A 19,111-nucleotide genomic window follows, 5' to 3' on the forward strand; every position below is an offset into this window, starting at 1 on the left:
TAAAGTCAAAATAATAAGGATGATAGTGGAATGTTCACATTTTCTTTGTGAACTTTACATTTGATTCCAGATCTCTATCTTTGAGGCTGTTAAATAAAAGTATGATACTTCCGGCTTGCATTTCAGGTCAGTGTCACTGTATCGAGAAGCCAAGGTGGGCAAAAGAAAAATCTACATTAAATTTTACATTAAAAGCACCCCATTTTAAGTCACTGAAACTTTTATTTCCAATTAAAGCTTGAGTTATAAGAAGGATGATTTGTATCCGATTATGCCTGGATTTCCTAAAGTGTCATAGGTTTATATCATATGTTGCTTAAAGTTATTAACACATGAGCAATCTACTTTTCTAGAACTAGGAAGTAGCTAAAGAGTGCATATGTGCATAAGTAATATATTCACATGGCTGAGAAATTTAAAAAGCATTTAACAGTATTTGGTGACAAGCCTCCCTCCTGCTCTGTTCCCCACTTCTGGACACAAATATCAATCTTAAAAATCGTTGCCATATCCTTCCAAAGTTCTCTTAGGAATATACCATCAAATGTGAATATGTTTCCTTATTTCCCTTCATCTTTTACACAAATGGTACATACCATTCTACAATACTTTTCGATTACCTAAACAAATATATATTAGAGAGCTTCCCAAACCGGCAGGTTTTGTCATTTGTTTTCATAGCCTTATAATATTTCATTATATGCATGTGGCATAATTTCTTTAACTAGCTTCCTGTTAACACATGTGTGTATTATTTCTTGTCTGTTACACATATATTTTATATGAATATATATGTGCTTAATACATAGACTTTTTTTCTACTACAAAAAGATGGTGGTTATACAGAAGGGAGTTCACACATGGGAAAGTCTGCCTCTACATAGGTTCTTACAAGTAGGATGGCTGGATCAGAGGGCATATGCCCTTGTAACTCTCATAGAACCAGTGTAGACTTGCACTAGCCATTCGTGTGAGTGCCTGTTTCCATAGTTTGCCCCAGAGATAGTGTTATTAAACTTCGGTTTCCTATTCCAGTCTAATATATGAAGATAGTTATTTCTCTTTTTTCCAATATTTTATTTATTTATTTATTTATTTGAGAGAGAGAGAGAGAGAAACGTGAGAGAGAACAAGCACAAGCAGGGGGTTGAGAAGGTAGAGGAAGAAGCAGATGCCCCACTGAGCAGGGAGCCGGATGCAGGGCTCGATCCCAGGACCCTGAGATCATGACCTGAGCTGAAGGCAGATGCTTAACCGACTGAGCCACCCAGGTGCCCATAAAATAGTTATTTCATAATAGAGTTTTATGTAGTTACTGTATATAATTGTAATGAACATGGGTTATTGGGAAATTCTCCTCTGATTCTTTTTAGTACTCTCATGATTTTATTTTATAACCTTACTTAATCTACTTGGAATTTAATTTGGTAAAGAGGATGAATCCCACTTTTTTCTTAATTGGCTACCCTATTTTTTTGACTATGTTTTTCATTGAATGATCCATTTTCACAAATTTTGAGATGATGTGCTTTAATATAATACATCTGTGTAGATATGTATTTGGATCTGTTTCTGGACTTTGTGGTGTATTCTAGGGGTCTGTGACCACTCATGTGCTAGCACCTTTCCTTTCGAGGCTTTATTATAAGTTTTAATACATTATTGGGCTTGCCTCCTGTCATTACACTTCTTTTTTAAGAGTTTTGATTTTTTTTAAAAAACATGAATTCTAGAATCAGCTAACCTGTTTTTTAAAAAGGGAAAAATAACTATTTTTAAAATTGGCATTCCATTAAATCTTAAAACCTTTTATAATGTTGAACCTTCCTCTCCAGAAACATGGGATGTGTCTCGATCGGGTCAAGCTGTCTTTCAGGGCTTTCAGAACATCTTCAAGGGAGCTGTACATGTTTCTGGTTTAATGTAATTTTAGGTATTTTATGTTTTTGGTGGTTTCAAATTCACTTTTTCATGCCTTCACGCTTTTTGATTTTTGGTTATATGGAAGCTGTTCATACGCTATTAATATTATAACTACTTTCTTACTGCTCTGATGTTTGTAGAATCAACAGAAAGTTGATTTCTAGTTATATTTGTTGGTTTTCTAAAAGAAAGGAAACAGTTCCTGGAAGCTTCCCAATCCATAAACCGGCCCAAAATAGAACTAAGTTGGGCTAGCATCACATGCCAGGTTATGCCAAAAGCCGTGGAAGAACAGAGTTGCCATGATTGGCTTAGGTCTGCTCCGGAGACAATGATCCCTGAACTGAGACTGAGGATGGGCTCATGTTCCCCGAGCAGTGGAGCCTTGAACAGAATCAAGGTTCTGATAAGGAGTGAGAAGAGACTTAGCAGAGTTGGGTGGGCAAGCTGTAGTGACCACATCAACCCTTGCCCACAGCCCTTCCAGCAGCAGTAACTTGCTACATCTTTCAAGTACCTTCTGACACCAGACATGGAAGGTTCTTAAGTTCTGTGACTTGACTAAGGACCTTCATCTCCTATCACATCTGTTCCTGAAGTCCCAGGGAAGTGGTAGTTCACTGCCCTTCTAGGTGATTTTATTTAGGTTCACGTGGGACTTAGACTTTAAACCTTCACTTTGCTTTTTAAGGAAGCCGCAATATTTACCGCTACCACCTGGCTCTCTGGAGAGGTTTAGGAGATACGCTTTTGAAGTTCAACATGGTTCTTATAGTGATGCATTTATGCAGTTCCATAGAGTTGGTTTCTTCTGCAGACAGATGATCTCATGCATTTTATGTTAGGTAATGTTTAACTCTCATTTGGGAGGTAGTAGCTTCTGTTTTTTTTTTTTAAAGGTTTTTTATTTATTTATTCATGATAGTCACAGAGAGAGAGACAGAGAGGCAGAGACACAGACAGAGGGAGAAGCAGGCTCCATGCAGAGAGCCCGACGTGGCATTCGATCCTGGGTCTCCAGGATCGCGCCCTGGGTCAAAGGCAGGCGCCAAACCGCTGCGCCACCCAGGGATCCCGGTAGTAGCTTCTGACCTTGTCTCCACGATCTGGAGAAATGCAATAGGTTAATTTGATGCGTGGACTGATACTTCATGTGACAAGAGGGACTATTTGGAGTAGGGACTGACCTGAAAGGTCTGGAATATATATTGTCTTAGTACATTTTTTTCTATGTTAACCACTGGTCCAATAGCAGTCATGCAGCGTGTACAGTGACCTTGTTTCTTTGGGGAGAAAAATGGAGAATGTCATATGACAGTAGTTCTTGTGACTCCTTTTGTGGAGGAGGCAGTTTGGTTGAAGGGTTAGGCCAAATTGTTGACACTTTGGGATATTCTAGAAGTTTGTGGGAACTGACAGAATTTTTAAAAATGTGAACCTAATTTGAAAGTGGTGGATCGTGTTATAAACACACAGATAGTACAAAAGATTAATCAATGAAAATTGGAGCGCCTTCCCACTTCCAACTGATGTGAAGTTCCTCATTTCTTCCCCAGAGGCAACCACTTCTAATAGTTTTTTATGTGTCCTTCCTGGGAGATTCTACATATATACAAGGGTGCGCCCCCCCCCCACGCCCCTCCCATCTACCTCTTGCCTCTTATTTTTAACATGAATTATAGTATAACATGCCCTCTTGACTCTTTGTGTTATCTTTTCAGCTCTATAGGGTAACTTGGAGATTATGAAGCAGAATGTTTAAACTAATACTTTTAAATGTCTTGGAAGTATTTCAGAGCTTGACAGAGTAAGCTATTCAAAGTTTTTTGGTGATGTATGTACTCACAAGACTGATGACCATTTGAATGGATCTCTGTAGTCATTTCAGTCCAGATTTTTTTTTTTCTCTCCATGGAATAGGAAAGGAACTCTACCAGCAGCCCGATTTCCAAATAGATACTGAGTATAAAAAAGATTATCCATTTGGATGACTGATGAAGCAAGTGAATCTAAAGACCTTGAGATGTGAATAAATATTAGTTATTGCAATTCCATGCTGTTGAACAAGTCGAGAAAGCTACCCAGTGATACCCTGTGAGATGTAATGAATATAGTCTGTCCACAGGCAGTAGCATGGTAGCTTCTCCACAGGTTTTGAAAGCTGGATGACAAAGAAATATCAAATAAAAAAATTTAAAATGCTATTTGTTATAGCATTAAAAACATGAAATATGTAGGAATAAGTCAAATGAAAGGTGTATGAAACCTCCACATTCAAAACTATAATAACATTGTTTAGAGAAATTAAGAAAAAACTAAAAGATATACCATGTTCAGGGATTGGAGGACTCAATCTTGTAAAGATGTCAGCTCTCTCAAGATTCACCTATAGGTTCAGAACAAACTCAGAGTCCCCAGCCACTTTTTTTTTTTTAAGATTTTATTTATTTATTCATGAGAGACAGACAGAGACATAGGTAGAGGGAGAAGCAGGCTCCGTGCAGGGAACCTGATGCAGGACTCGATCCCAGGAGCCCGGGATCACACCCTGAGCCAAAGGCAGATGCTCAACCACTGAGCCACCCAAGTGCCCCCACCCAAGCCACTTTTTCAGTTTCATCATTTAAGAAGATGATTTTAAACTTTATATGGCATTTAAAAGAGCCAAGAAAAGCCAAGGTAGTTTTGAAGAACAAAAGGCATGAGGGCTCACGTTATCAGTTATCAGGACTTACCATAAAGCTGCACTGTGATGTGGACACAAGGATAGGCAAGTAAACCAGTGGAACAATACAGAGTTCACGTGCGTTGCTACTTGACTCATGACAAAGGTGCACTGCAGTGTAGTAGAGAAAAGATAATCTCTTCAATAAATAATGTTAGGTCAACTAGAGAAGCATATGAGTGAAAAAGAATCAGCCTCTGCATCACTGTCTATAAAATTCAGTTCCAAAAAGATTGTAGATCTAAATGCAAAAGGTGAAATGAGAACTCATAGGAGAAAACATAAAAGAATGTCTTTATGACCTTGGGACAGGCAAGTATTTCTTATAGGATACTTAGAGCATTAAACATAAAAGAAACACATGATAAGTTGGACTTCCTTAAAATAAGAAATTCTGCTTATATCAAAGCACGAAAGACAAGCCACAGAATGAGAACCATATTTATTTTATTTATTTATTATTAAAGAGTATATTTATTCATGAGAGATACAGAGAGAGAGGCAGAGACACAGGCAGAGGGAGAAGCAGGCTCCATGCAGGAAGCCCAATGTGGAATTTGATCCCGTGACTCCAGGATCACACCCTGGACCGAAGGCAGACGCTATACTGCTGAGCCACCCAGAGATCCCCGAGAATTTGTATTTATAGTGCATATATCTGATACCAGATTGTTGTTGTATCCAGAATATATAAAGAATTCCTATAATTTAAGAAAATGACTAACAAGCCATTAGGAAAAAGAGGCAGAAGACTAGAATTTGGACATCACAAAGGAGGATACCCAATTGCTGGTAAGCATATGAAAACATGTGCAACTTAACTAGTCATAAGGAAAGGGCGAAGCAAAACCATGATAACAGACCATCGCACCTACCAGAATGGCAGGAATTAAAATGGCAGACGGGTCAAGTGCTGCTGGAATTCTCACACACTGCTGCTGAAACTCTCAATTCTGCAACCACTTTGGAAAACTGTATCTCCTAAAACTGAGCTGTGCAAAAGCATGAATAAGACTGCTTATATCAGTGTCTTCCCACCTGGAAACGACTCAGTGAATACCTACACTAGGCTGTATAAATACATGATGGCATATTTATGCAGTGATACTACCCAGAAAGTGAGAAAAAATGAACTACATGCCACACCATGGATGAATCTAACAAACATCCACATTGAGCAAAATGAGTCTGACTTATGAGCGCGTACTGTAGGATTCCATTCCTGTAAAGGCAAAGCTTCATTGCAATATTACAGATCAGGGAAGTGGGTCCCTTTGCAGGAAGCAGTGAGCCATAAGAGGGCACGAGAGATCCTGGTGTTCTGTTAGCACTTTGTTTCTTGCTAGGGTAGTGACTAACTGTGGGTGCTCACTTCACAAATTATCTTTGAGCTGTATACTTAATGACTTTTGTCATTGACTCTGTTCACATGTTCTAATTGAACTTAAAAATATGTATGTAAGTACCAGTATACGTACATACATTTTTATATAACATATTACACATGCAGATAAGTACGTATATACCTGTGTCTATGTACACTTGTATATGTATATATACTTAAATATATAATATAATATGTAGTAAGTAGTAATACAATGTATGCTCATATAACACATCGTTGCTCATAAAACTTAGAAATGGATATAGTTATATATAACTATACTTAATATGTGAGTATACATACATAAACACGTACATATGTATTGATGCTTTTGCATGCACAGTGTGCACGCACACACACACGTACGCACACTAAGATCTGTGTCCTGAACAGACCACAAGATGGAGATGTGAGTCAGTAGAACTGGGGGAAAACTTTACCCAGGTCTTCCTAGTGGGTAGATTTTGTGAAGTTAGGGTTTTTCTTCTGTGAAAGTGCCAGGGGAGTGCTTGGCTTGCTCTTTCTGCCCACCGTCAGAAAAGGAGCCAGGTCACCCTTCTATTCCATCCCCAACATCATCCTCCTTCCTTTCTCTGCTCACTGCAACCCTGTTTGTCATTTGAAAACTTCCCCCTGGGTGACTGTAGACTCCTGCCCGGGTTATCTGCCCCTTCTTGCTTCTCTCTCCCTCTCCCTCCATCATCTTTTCTTACCTTTAGATCTTTCTCTCCCATTACTCTTTCTCCCTGCTGCCCCCCCACCACCACCCCTGCCCCCACCGGAGAAAAAAAAAGTTCGATTCTGGCATTTCTTGATATTAGTGTATGTTTCCTACTCTTAATTTTAAAAACAGAAGGATGCTTTTTTTCTTTTTTTTTAAGATTTTATTTATTTATTAATGAGAGACACTGAGAGAGGCAGACACACAGGCAGAGGAAGAAGCAGGCTCCCTGCAGGGAGCCCAATGCGGACTCCATCCAAGGACCCCAGGATCACAACCTGAGGCGAAGGCAGATGCTCAACCGCTGAGCCACCCAGGCATCTGCAGAAGGATACTTTCAACAGCACTTTCTATCCATCTTCACTACGTCAGGGGCCATGATTCTCCTAATATCTCCCCTCCCCTTGATCTTCCTCCCTGAGGAAGTGAGTCGTCCTTAATTGGATTTGAAACAAATTACAAACGCAATACAGGCTCATTATAACAAGTTAGACTGTACTGAGGCGTAGCCAAAAATTAATTCTCTCCCTTTCTTTCCCTCCAGTGCCATTATCCTAAAGTAACTAGTGTTAACTGTTTGGACACTTTCCTTGTCCACCTGTATCTGTGTTTATACAAATATTTACAAATAGATATATACACATAAACGTTTTCCTTTCCCAACCTTTTTAATGAAAACAGTTGTCCGATACATATTACTCCATAATTTACTTTTCCATTTAAATTTGGACAGTCCTCCAAATCCATAGATCTAACAAATTCTTTTCAGTGGCAGCATTATTCCACAATGTAAATATGCAGTCATTCATCCATCCACTCCCCATCTGATGGATACTGAGTTGTTTAGGTTTTTGCTATGACGAGTAAAATGTGTCAGTCAGGACCCGTGGTGAATGTGGCTTCTATTTCTGTAGAAATTTCTCCCCAAAGTGGAGTCACTAGAACGAAGGGCATGGGTGTCCAGGTTCAACAGGCACTGCCATGTCTGTTTCTGAAAGTCCCAATGGCTCTTATTCTCCCCAGCACCATATGGGGAAGCCCTTTTATTTTTTATTAATATTTTTAAAATTTTATTTATTCATGAGACACAGAGAGAGGCAGAGACACAGGCAGAGAGAGAAGCAGGCTCTCCATGGGGTGCCCGATGTGGGACTCGATCCCAGGACCCCAGGATCATGCCCTGAGCCAGAGGCAGATGCTCAACCACTGAGCCACCCAGGCGTCCCTGGGGCAGCCCTTTTATAGAACTGGTTCAGTTTTGTCCATTCGATGGGCGAAAAATGGTATCTTGTTTTGAATCGCAGTCCTTTAACCACCTGATGTATTTGTCACTTTTTCATGGGAAGATAAAAAGATTCCCTACCCCTTTGTGTATTAATTTTACATGATGAAAACCACATGGGAATTGAAAAAGTAGAAAATTCTAGTCTATGAAGAAGCAGAGGGAAGAACCCAAGAGTCACCTATACACACTGTATTGTAAGTTACTTATGTTGATTAAAAAAAAACAAACCTATTGAATACTTTCCAATGTGGGCTTTTTATAAATGAAAATGTGTAAGAAACTGAAAAAAAAGCATTTTCTCATTTATTAAAAAAGGTTTTCTCTTTTTCCCTGCCTCTCTTGCCTACCAAGCACGTTCAGATAGTATTTGAGCCTCATAATAATTTTTGTGGTGTAAGAGAGGAGAGAGGAGGGCCAGTTTGTGGATGGGGAGACTGAGCCTCAAAGAAGCCATCATGCCCAAGGTGAATAAATGGAGAAAAAAAACCTAGAACTCAAGTCTCCTTGTCATTTGCTGTAGGTTTTGTCTCTTGAGCCCTCTCTCTCTTTCTCAGTTTTGGTCTCCTACCATGGTTCCCTTGTAGGGACCCCCATTGGTTCATTTCTCACTGACTTCAAGTACTTTTTCCTTCTTCCTGATACTTGTACGTAACACACAGCGTTCCTTCCATATGTTCAAGCCACATAGTGTGAACTCTGCATGTGTAATTCAGTGGTGGGAATAAAGGGTCCAGTATTAAAAACCTGAGTTTGAATTTTGACTCAATTTTTTGTAAAAATGCAGATAATCATGACTACAAAATATTGTGAAGTCCAGGTGAGATAAATGTAGGTGAAGGCATATGTTTATGCCTTTGTGAAGTGCTTTGTAAATTGTATTGAGCACATGCTGTCACGGCTCTTAGCAGAGGGCAATCCAAGAATGGCATGCCCTTTGGAGAGGCCTTTTTGTCCTGCACCAAGCAATGGAGAATGACGTATGAGAGTTGATACCTAAATGCTAAATCTTGTGCTATGGGCCACACACAGTCTAGGAGATAAGGACAGGAGGAGCGCTGGGTGAGGCAGGAGGAACTGAGAAACCAGGGGGAGAAATGAGACTTGACACAGCCATTGTACATTTGGTAGAATTTGCATATTTTCCTCTTACTTGTGTGCCTTCTTGAGCCCTCCTCTTTCTAGACTGATCACTTACGCACCAGTCTGCATATTTGGTGTCCAGCTGGCTTCAGAGATACCACCTCAGGGTGCCTGCAGGTTGCCGGACCCTGTCCCCAGAGGGAAAATGAAAAGCACAGTCGAAAGCATGGGTGCCCATCTCAAGAGTTTGAATTTTTAGATGGGAACTATCTAAAATAGTTGGAAATAATGACCAGGCGGGTAGTTTTGGCTTTAGTGCGTCTTGGATGTATACACATTATTCACGGACACCCTCAGTCTTTTAATGCCAGATTTGGGTTTTTGTACATCAGCTGACAAACATAAATTTCTACCACTGTTGGTCATCCTTCTGCCGGCTAAAAATTTCTTTCTGTCACACTTGCATCTTTGTCCTAGAACAACGTTAACTTACCCAACTAAGTGAATATTTTACTGCATTTTATCTTTATGAGTGAGGACAGAAGCAAATAAAGGGGGGGGGCAGTAGAGTTGAGACAGAAATGGAGATCATCCATCATGTTGAATGCTTAAATGCAAATTGTTCACCTCAGTTGGGCACCTGTCAGATACGTCTGTTGTTCAAGTGTGCTTGGTCATAAAAACAATTTTTTTGAAAGGTTTTATTTATTTATTCCTGAGAGACACAGAGAGAGGAGCAGAGACACAGGCAGAGGGAGAAGCAGGCTCCCTGTAGGGAGCCCGATGGGGGACTCGATCCTAGGACCCCGGGATCACAACCTGAGCCAAAGGCAGATGGTCAACCACTGAGACAGAGATGTAGGGCCATTGTGAATGGCCATTATGAAAATACCTCCATAATATATAAGCATATTGTTGACTTTCATTCATTCTGTTTCCAAACATGTTTTTGGGAGTGCTTTCTGTACTCACAGAAGGAGCTGCTTATAAGTAAAAGTCAGTCATGGCATCACTGAGCATTTTAGGTTGAATTGTAACCACCAACCAGCAGATGGCTCTCAGTCACCGTAAATTTGTCAGAGCAGCTAATTCATCTCACTTGGAATTCTTCTGTTTTATGGACCACCCTGACGTACCCCTTTCTACTCTTCAGGAACCCTGACAATCAAACACTTACAGTAGAGGAACTGTTCCTTTTAGTTTTATTTTCTTGATTTTGGGCTGCCTGAGTGACTCTTAGGCAAAGCCTGCTGGAATTTCTGAACTTCAGTTTGGAGGTCAAAACTTGCAATGACCTTTGCCACCCTGCATCTCTGTTCCGCTGTGAACCATTTTGCCAGGTTTGTAACGTAACATTAAAACTTATTAGCGGTCAGTGTGGTCAGCAATGAGGAAGGAAAAAATGGGATTGGTTTGAAACTAGAAAAATATTTAGACTGCAGTAGATTTTACAGATGCTATGGCAAGCATCTCCTTGGATGATGTGTAAGAAGATACTTTCCTTGTTTGAGTTCTTACCTATTCTGGCCTCATACTCAATAAAGATCATGTTTTTAACTTCACAAAAAAACAATAGTTGAGTATTTGCAAAAAGCATGGTGTTAGGCTTTTATTGTCTCCAGAGTATCAGGTCCACAAGGTTGGTTATTTGTCTTATTCCCTTCCAAGCCCCAAGGTTAGAGTTGGGCACATAGAGGGTGCTCAGTGAGTACTTGTAGGAAGGATGAGTGGAAGGCAGGATGGGATAAGGAAGGAACAGGACAGAGTCCTGGACCTAGAGAGGCTAGCCATCTAGCAGCTCTGGCTAGAGTAGACAGCCACCCATCTGGCAGGAGCAATTTTACTTTGTGGTCGTTCTTAGGAACAATGTTGAAGTTTGGGAAAATTCTAGAAGAAAATAAAAAATGTCTTTTCCCCTAGGTTGCGTCACTTCCCCGAGTCTCCCACATTTGAAAATTTTTATCCCCTGTATCCAGTCTACTCAAAAACTCGGGGAGTTTCCCTGTGATTCACTGTGGGGATTGTCTCCTGCTGTCCCCTCTTGTCATTTCCCTCCTTCCAGACCCCCATCACCTTCCGCCTGAATTACACCAGCCTCCTGGCCCACCTCCCCAACTGTGGCCTCTCCTCAGCATAATCCTGGCCGCATATTGGTGCCAGATTTTGCCTCTCAAGAATTTATGTCAAAGAATCTATTTCTGATTGAAATTTGAGCCCCTGTGCATCTTTCATATCCACAGAAAGCAACTGCCAAAAAAAGTTTGGAGAAAGGAATTACCCTTTTCATACCGTGGTAGCATTTTCTCATCTTTTTAGGCAAGTCTAATTGCAAAGCTTCACAGACTCAATTCACTTCACTGGCACCCTGGAAGCATCTTCTCCAGTCCTGTCTGCAACCCACCACATGGTGCATGAATACACAAACACTGATACTTCTTTTAGACAAAACACAAACATTTTATATAGTCACTTTGACATCTTTTTGAGATACTAAGAACACCTAAGAAAGCTACCTCTTGGGATTCACTGCTTTTTCAATTCTGGGTTTGGTTGATAAGAAGGCCTGTCCCTGTGAGCTTCCAACAAACTTCAACCACATTTATCAGCAGAAAAACACGAGTTGCCTGTGCCACCTGCCCCCCGTAGTACCATAATGTAATGTACATCATTTTCTTTGGGGGATGAAATGAAATATTTGTATACCTTTCGAAGCAACTATGAAACTTTTTAGTAAAATCTTTATGAGACAGATAATTCAGGGGCACCTGGGTGGCTCAGCGGTTGAAAATCTGCCTTTGGCTCAGGTCATGATCCCAGGGTTCTGGGATCGAATTCCACATCAGGCTCTCCACAGGGAGCCTGCTTCTCCCTCTGCCTGTCTCTGCCTCTCTTTCTCTGGGTCTGTCATGAATAAATAAATAAAACCTTTAAGAAAAAAAAAAGAGATATCCAACGAATTTATAAATGTGGCATTCGTTTCAGAAGTTCTGTTTGTTACAAAATTCCATCCTGAAAGAATATGGACAAAAATTAACAGATATATTTTTTAAAAAAACCATCTCAAGTCTATTGTAGCCTCTGGAGCATAGTGTTTAGCATTTTGCTTCCGTAACTTCCTTCTTCCTTTTTAGAGGAGAAGCATTCCCTTGGTGTCATTCCAAAAGCAGGATTGAGCTCTAAGGTTTTAGTGAAAGAATTCTCTTTCAGGTGATACCCTCTCCATCTGTTTGAACAATATCAGTCTTTGCTGCTAGAGTCTCAGAGGCACATAACAATTGATTAAGTTTTGTTTGCCTTTTTTTTTTTTTTGCTACTCGGGATATAAACATGACTGTCATGTGGCCTCTTTCCTCACAGAGCTCATAATTTAGGAAGGGAGACGGATAAGTAAATAACTCACTACAGTCCTGCCTGATAAATGCCACGTTAGAGGTTTCGAACAAAGTGCCATGGGAGCACCAGCAAGTGATTGATTCAGGGAGGGGGGGTGGGGATGGGGATCAGGAAGGACCAAACAGGAGAAGTGACATTTGAGTTGAGCCTTAGGGGATGAATAGAATTTTGCCAGATGGACAAAAGGGTGGGGGTGGGGACCCTCCAGACTCATACAAAAACATGAGAGTGTGGAAGTTTGTGCCTTTGTCTGAGAAGCCCTGAGCGGTTTGTAGGACTGAAGGAAGAGTAGGGTCTGGAAGGGGGTGTTGGGAGATCCCTGGGGCCATGTCTTCAAGCTTAAACGTCTCATCTGTGGCATTAGGCTGCCACAGAAGTTTTAAAACAGGGAAATGTCACAGTGAGAGCTCTGTTTCAGAAAGAGATCTGGCAACAGGGCTCACGATGATTTGGATGCGGGTGATTGTAAGCGAGGGGACCAGCCACAAGGCTGTGGCATAGGAATGGCTGAGATGTGGGAGACAGGGGCAGAAGTCAAAATCTGCAGTGGAATCCCCAGCTGGAAGGTCCCAAACAAGAAGACATGCATGCAAAGGGAGCCTGCAGGAAAATATCACAGGTGGAGGTGAATCTGAAAGTCTTGAGCACAGTGCTTTTCAATCAGGATGAGGGGTGAGAGGACCTGCCTCCCCTGGATTTCGTTATGTGGGGTTTCAGATTCTGATCTTGCCCTGCTAGGAAGGGGAGCATGCCCTTCTCCCACCCCCCAGCTAAGAACCCACCACCATGATGATCCAAGAGAACGTGTCCTGTTCCATGTGGACTGGGACAGACATGCGTGAGCACCTGCTAGCTCCTGTTTTTCCAACCCTGCAGCCACGGCAACAGAGAGCATTGCCCAGAGAGTGATCACACTGTGAGAAGAGCAAATCTGAAGAGAATTGCTGGGGAACACGCATATTTAAGGGACACATGGAAGAAGAGGGCCCTTCAAATCACAGAGAAGTGGCTGCCTGTGGGAGAGAGCAGCATGGAGGAAGCCACGGGAGGAGCGACTAGGTCACGGAGAAGGGCCACGGGCAGTGGTGACAATCGAGACCTACAAAGGGACGGAGGGGCAGCAGGGGACATTTGGGCAGTCAGGAGGTTACAAGTGCCAAGGAAGAGTTTTGTAGAGCGGAGGTTGGGCCAGTAGGCAGGGTTCATTCCTTAGGGTGACTTAGCTGTGAATGAGAGGGTATCTGGGATGGGGAGCAGCTAGTGTGAAGCTAAAATGACAAGGTTCTGCAGGAGTGAGGGCGAAGGGGAGGAGGGGATGCAGGTGTGTCACTGCTGCCTGCCCAGGAATCAATGCTGCTAGGCCTCGCTTTCCAAATTGCACCCTCTTTACCCTTGTCCCGAGCACGTGTGTGGCTCACGCCTCCCACCCCAGAGACATCATCTGGATGTCTGTCCTTTCTGGGAATGCCCTCCATCCCTGCCTCCCCGTAGCACTGACCCTTACCCACTCTGCAAGGCTATGTCTAGTCTCCCTGTTGTCATGAAGCCTCCCCTGTGATGGTAGAGAGCACCTTCAGTGAAGAGTGCAAAGAGGTAGGTCATGCCTCTAGCTCTGCCACTAAGTGTGTGACCTCCAAGAAAGTCACCATGATGTCTCTAAGTTGGTTTTCTTGTTAGTCATATCTGCTGTGGCTGACACACAGGCCTGTGTATGTCATGAATAAGATTGTGGCCGTAAAATGCCTCTGGAATCACACAGAACACAGCATGAGAGTGCTGACACCATTTCCTGACTCCTGGAGCCTACAGAAGAAGATGCTGTGGGTCAAGAAACAAACCCAGGCAAGAAGAAAACTTTTTGACTCCTTAGACTTAAGATTTTATTTATTTATTTATTTATTTATTTATTTATTTATTTATTTATTTATTTATTTATTTATTTATTTATTTGATTTCATTTATTCATGAGAGAGAGAGGCAGAGACACAGGCAGAGGGAGAAGCAGGCTCCATGCAGGGAGCCTGACATGGGACTCAATTCCGGGTCTCCAGGATCACGCCCTGGGCTGAAGGCAGCACTAAACCGCTGAGCCACCTGGTCTCCCCCAGACTTAAGATTTTAAACACAGGACTGGCCTCTTTACTTGAGTGTGCAAACATGCCAAACAGAAGCACAATTTTGTGCTTCAGTGAATGATTTCATTCATTTAGGTATGGTTTTTGCCAAATAAGTTAATACCCTCAACTTTATTTTTTTTTCTTCAGTGCCCATTATGCCAGGCACTGAGGTTATCGTGACAGACAAGATAGTCCCTACCCTGGGGAGCTTCTAGTCTAGGGTGGAGGCAAAAAATAAACAAGTGCATCCTATCCAATAGCTAGTTGTTGAAATGCTACAGAGAAAAATGCAAAATAAGGAGGCGGGCTGAGCATTATGAGTAAGGGTACTACTTTATTTTACTTTATTTTTGTAAAGATGTTATTTATTTATTCATGAGAGACAGAGAGAAAGGCAGAGACACAGGCAGAGGGAGAAGCAGGCTCCCTGTGGAGAGCCTGATGCAGAACTGGATCCTGGAACTTTGGCCCTAAGCTGAAGGCAAATACTTAACCACTGAGCCACCCAGGCTCCCTTAGTTTCTCTTTTCAATTTGATCATAAACCCCTTGAAAGCAAGAATCATGTCTTAAAGTCTTTCATATTTTCCTTCTTACCTGAGAGAGTGCTGGGTAGTAATAGGCATCATTCCAAATATTAAGTTGAACATAAAATCTAATGAAGAGAAAATCAAGTCTTCTGCACACAGCGATGCTTGTGATCTTACCTGCCCTTGTTGATAAAGATATATCCCTTGCTGAGTGTCCCACTAGAGTTGGGGCATCAACAAAGTATGAACACCAAAAGGAAAGACAGAGTTTAGCCCCGAACTTGTAAACTTTGAAACTTTCCAAACTCCCAATACTTTGGAACCAGATAGCCAAGGGAAGAGTCATTAGAGAAGAATTTTTACTTTGGCCAACCACACTGTGGTTTACGATTACTTTTTTTTTTTTTTTTTTGAGATTTTATTTATTTATTTGAGAGAGAGTGTGTGAGCAGGTGGCAGGGGCAGAGGGAGAGGGAGAAGCAGACTCCCCGTGGAGCAGGGAGGCTGATGTGGGGCCCGATCCCAGGACCCTGAGACCCTCAGGTCATACCTGAGCTGAAGGCAGACGTTTAGCCAACTGAGCCACCCAGGTGTCCCCCATACTGTTGCTTTTCTATCAATCTGTGTGAAAAGCAAGACCAAAACAGTCCTTTCAGTGCTTAGGGCCTTCGGAGGTCTGTCTGCAGCCCTGGGAAATCTTTCCTGTATGTCTGCCGTCTTATGAGTGTTTGATGTTAATATTAGATTGTGCCCGTGTTGTACTATATTCTCTAATACGCATTAAATATATATGTATATATATATAATTAAAGGCTGTAGTTCTACTTTGTGTTTTTGAGATTGTGCAGTTTTATCACATCTGTTTTGTTTTCTCCTTTAGTAATTTGTAAAGACGTGCTCTCGGTGTGACAAGAGCCACCAGTGGGACATTCCCTCTTTAACTTTGGAGGAGCAACATCTACTGTCAGCACAGGTGCAGCTGTACTAATTTGAATGGGAGGGTGCTCTTGGCCGGTGATAGATGCACTGTGAGGTTACCTTATGTCCCTCTGACCCATTGTACTGGTCTTTAGCACTTGTTTTTTTCAGGGGTCCATACGCAACTTCCCAGAGGAGTCCTATTTTGAGCCAGAGCTGGTGCTAGCAAGGTGCTGTAAGAGTCAGGGAACGTGCTTTTTCTAAACTCGCTTCTTCTTTCTCTTCTCTGTTGCATTCATCCCCACATCTTGAGTTAGGTGAGACTGAATGATTATTCTAGGGAATAAATCCAGGATCTTGACATCGTAGATACTTGGGGCTGACCAAGCAGAGTAAGGTTTTAAAGAAATATGTCTGCCTACTTGATGAGGTGGAACCACATTGTGCTTCAGTTTGGCATGTTCGTGTGCTCAAGCAGAGGCCAGCCGTGTGCTTAAAATCTTAGGTCTAAGTAGTCAAAAGTTTTCTTCTCACCTGGGTTTGTTTCTCAATCCACAGCATCTTCTTCTGTAGGTTCCAGAGTACTTGACTAAAAAATGAAGTTGATACAGCCTTTTGGGGTATACTCTTATATTAAAACATTGTACTTTAGTGTGCCCTGTGTATGCAGAGCATTAAGCGATAGAACAATACTAGTGAACATTTGTTGAGTGACTCTTCTCTTCCAAGAACTGCACTGAACGCTTTCTACATGTTTCACACCTGGTCTCCCTCCCACCTGCCACCATCGGAATGGAAGCAGCACCCATCACAAAAATTTGTACCCTGTAGGGGCAGAGATTCTGTTCTGTTTTTCCTGTATTCTATTTTTTTCTCATTCCCATGAATGAGAACAATACCTACTACATACTAAGTATTGAATAAATGTTCTTTGGGTAAATAGATTTATTTTATTTACTCCCCAGCAACCCTCTGAGGTAGAAATTGCTGTCTGGATTTGGTAGGTGGTGGGGCCAGGATTTGAACCTGTGTTGACAGCTGCTTGTTCTGTGTTGGGGAGTAGCATATAATCCAGTCAAGGATGGCTTTTGGTTCCTGCCATCTCTCTATTAGACGAGAAGCTTACCTACGTAAAAGGTTCAACAATGGAGTAGCAGTTATTTCCAGGTAATTTGAGAAATCTGCAAAGTACTAGAAGAGTCACAAGTGATGGAGAAATGAATGAATGCATACCCATCGTCTGGAGCTGTGCTTGCACATAGCATGTGCTCACTACATGTTAACCACTGTTGTGTCTGCCACTATGGTTATGTCACCAATCACTTTTTATGAATCCAACCAGGCTCCCAAATGACTGACCGTACATTGTGGGTTGAAATGTGGGTTTCATGAACACGATGGTCCTTGGGGCTTGGACAGAATGTGGGCAGGTGGAGACAGGGAAGGAGATATTTGAGATGAAAATCCTATAAACCAAGGCTGAAAACATGTGTTCCATGTTCCTGGGACAGCAAGGACACCAATGTGTCTGGTGCAGAAGGGGTGTGTGGGATACTAGGGCGAGTAAAGATTAAGACAAATAATTCAGAATCTGTTTATTATGTTGCGAGTACTACATTGCCTTTGTAAGATTGAATTTGAAACCCTGTGTGTGTTTTTGTCTGTGAACAACCTAACACCCTTTAATAAAAAATTCTGTGGTCATTTTTAAGTGCCATAACCTGTGGTTGCAACATTGTATCTTAAGAAATAATATTTGTGCCTTTGGTGTCACGTAGCCTGTGAGACGGGGCTTTGTTGTAATAAAAAGGCCACTTCCATTTGGCCTTGTGTTTTTGAAATTTAAGATCCTCATTCATGATTATTGACTCGGATGTATCTTGGAAGATTAGTAAAGGTATTATGTGCTGCTATAGCCTCTTTAACAGGCTGTAATTCTCTGGGGAGACCAGGCCTGTGCCTTATTCATCCTCATACCTCGTCCAGCATGAACACAGTTGCTGGCATAAACTAAGGATGCAATAAATTGTGGTTGAATTGAATTTTCAAAGCATGTGAGGCTGGCCACCTCTGCACTTGTGGGAATAATTTGCAGCAGAGCTATATTTTTTGAGTTATGTAACACATTGAATCTTATTCCCAGGTCCAGCCTGATGACTGGAGGGGCTAAGCGAGGAGTCCCCAACCCTTGGCTTTTTGAGGAGCCAGAGGAGACCAGAGGTTTGGGTTTTGATGAAATCCGGCAACAGCAGCAGAAGATTATCCAAGGTACTGAATACCCCAGGAGCATGGGCCCAGAAACCTTGTCAGAATTTTACTGCAGCCTTTGAATGTTCCTCACACCCATTGAAGATCACCAGGAAAGCTGTTGGTCCTTTAAAGCTCTTGGCGATTTTGTGCCTTAGGGTGTCTGAGGCATAGACAGATGGGGTCATCCATCCAGGTAGCCCATGGAAGTAGTGATTCTCCACTGGGAGGGAGAGCACGTGCACAGTTCTGAGTCTGAGAAACCCAGGTGAATCCGAGGCATGTGCCCCCCCTCGCTTTACTCCTTGATGGGACTCGTGCTCCAAAAGAACACAACACTCCTCCTTTTTCTTTTTTTTTCTTTTTCTTTTTTTCTCTTTCTTTTTTTTCTCTTTTTCTTTCTTTCTTTCTTTCTTTCTTTCTTTCTTTCTTTCTTTCTTTCTTTCTTTCTTTCTTTCTTTCTTTCTTTCAGATTTTATTTATTAACTTGAGAGAGAGAGAGTGAGCATAAGCAGGGGGAACAGGAGAGGGAGAAGCAGATTCCCCACTGAGCAGAGAGCCCAATGTGGGACTCAGTCCCAGGACCCTGGGATCATGACCTGAGCTGAAAGTAAACACTTCACCTACTGAGGCACCCAGCCCCCCCCCCCAATCTTTTTCTTATACAAAATAAGCCCATTTGGCCTTTATCTTCAAGTTCATCTTGTCCAGTGGCTTTTAAGCGTAATTGTTTGTTTTATGTTTTTCTGGGTTTTGTTTGTTTGTTTTTTAATTTTGGAAGTAATGCAG

At 41.8% G+C, this 19,111-nt stretch overlaps 1 protein-coding gene across 3 annotated transcripts in view; it reads left to right on the forward strand.

Moving 5' to 3' along the window:
* STX8 (syntaxin 8) overlaps window positions 1-19,111 on the forward strand; it is a 252,314-nt gene that overhangs the window by 26,685 nt on the left and 206,518 nt on the right. For all 3 annotated transcript variants that reach the window (XM_055305919.1, XM_055305920.1, XM_055305918.1), the window contains exon 5: window positions 18,219-18,343. In XM_055305919.1, coding sequence (XP_055161894.1) covers window positions 18,219-18,343 — 125 coding nt within the window. The remainder of the gene's footprint in view (window positions 1-18,218; window positions 18,344-19,111) is intronic.

This window comes from Nyctereutes procyonoides, unplaced genomic scaffold, assembly GCF_905146905.1.
Source record: "Nyctereutes procyonoides isolate TBG_1078 unplaced genomic scaffold, NYPRO_anot_genome, whole genome shotgun sequence".
Taxonomy (NCBI): Eukaryota; Metazoa; Chordata; class Mammalia; order Carnivora; family Canidae; genus Nyctereutes; species Nyctereutes procyonoides.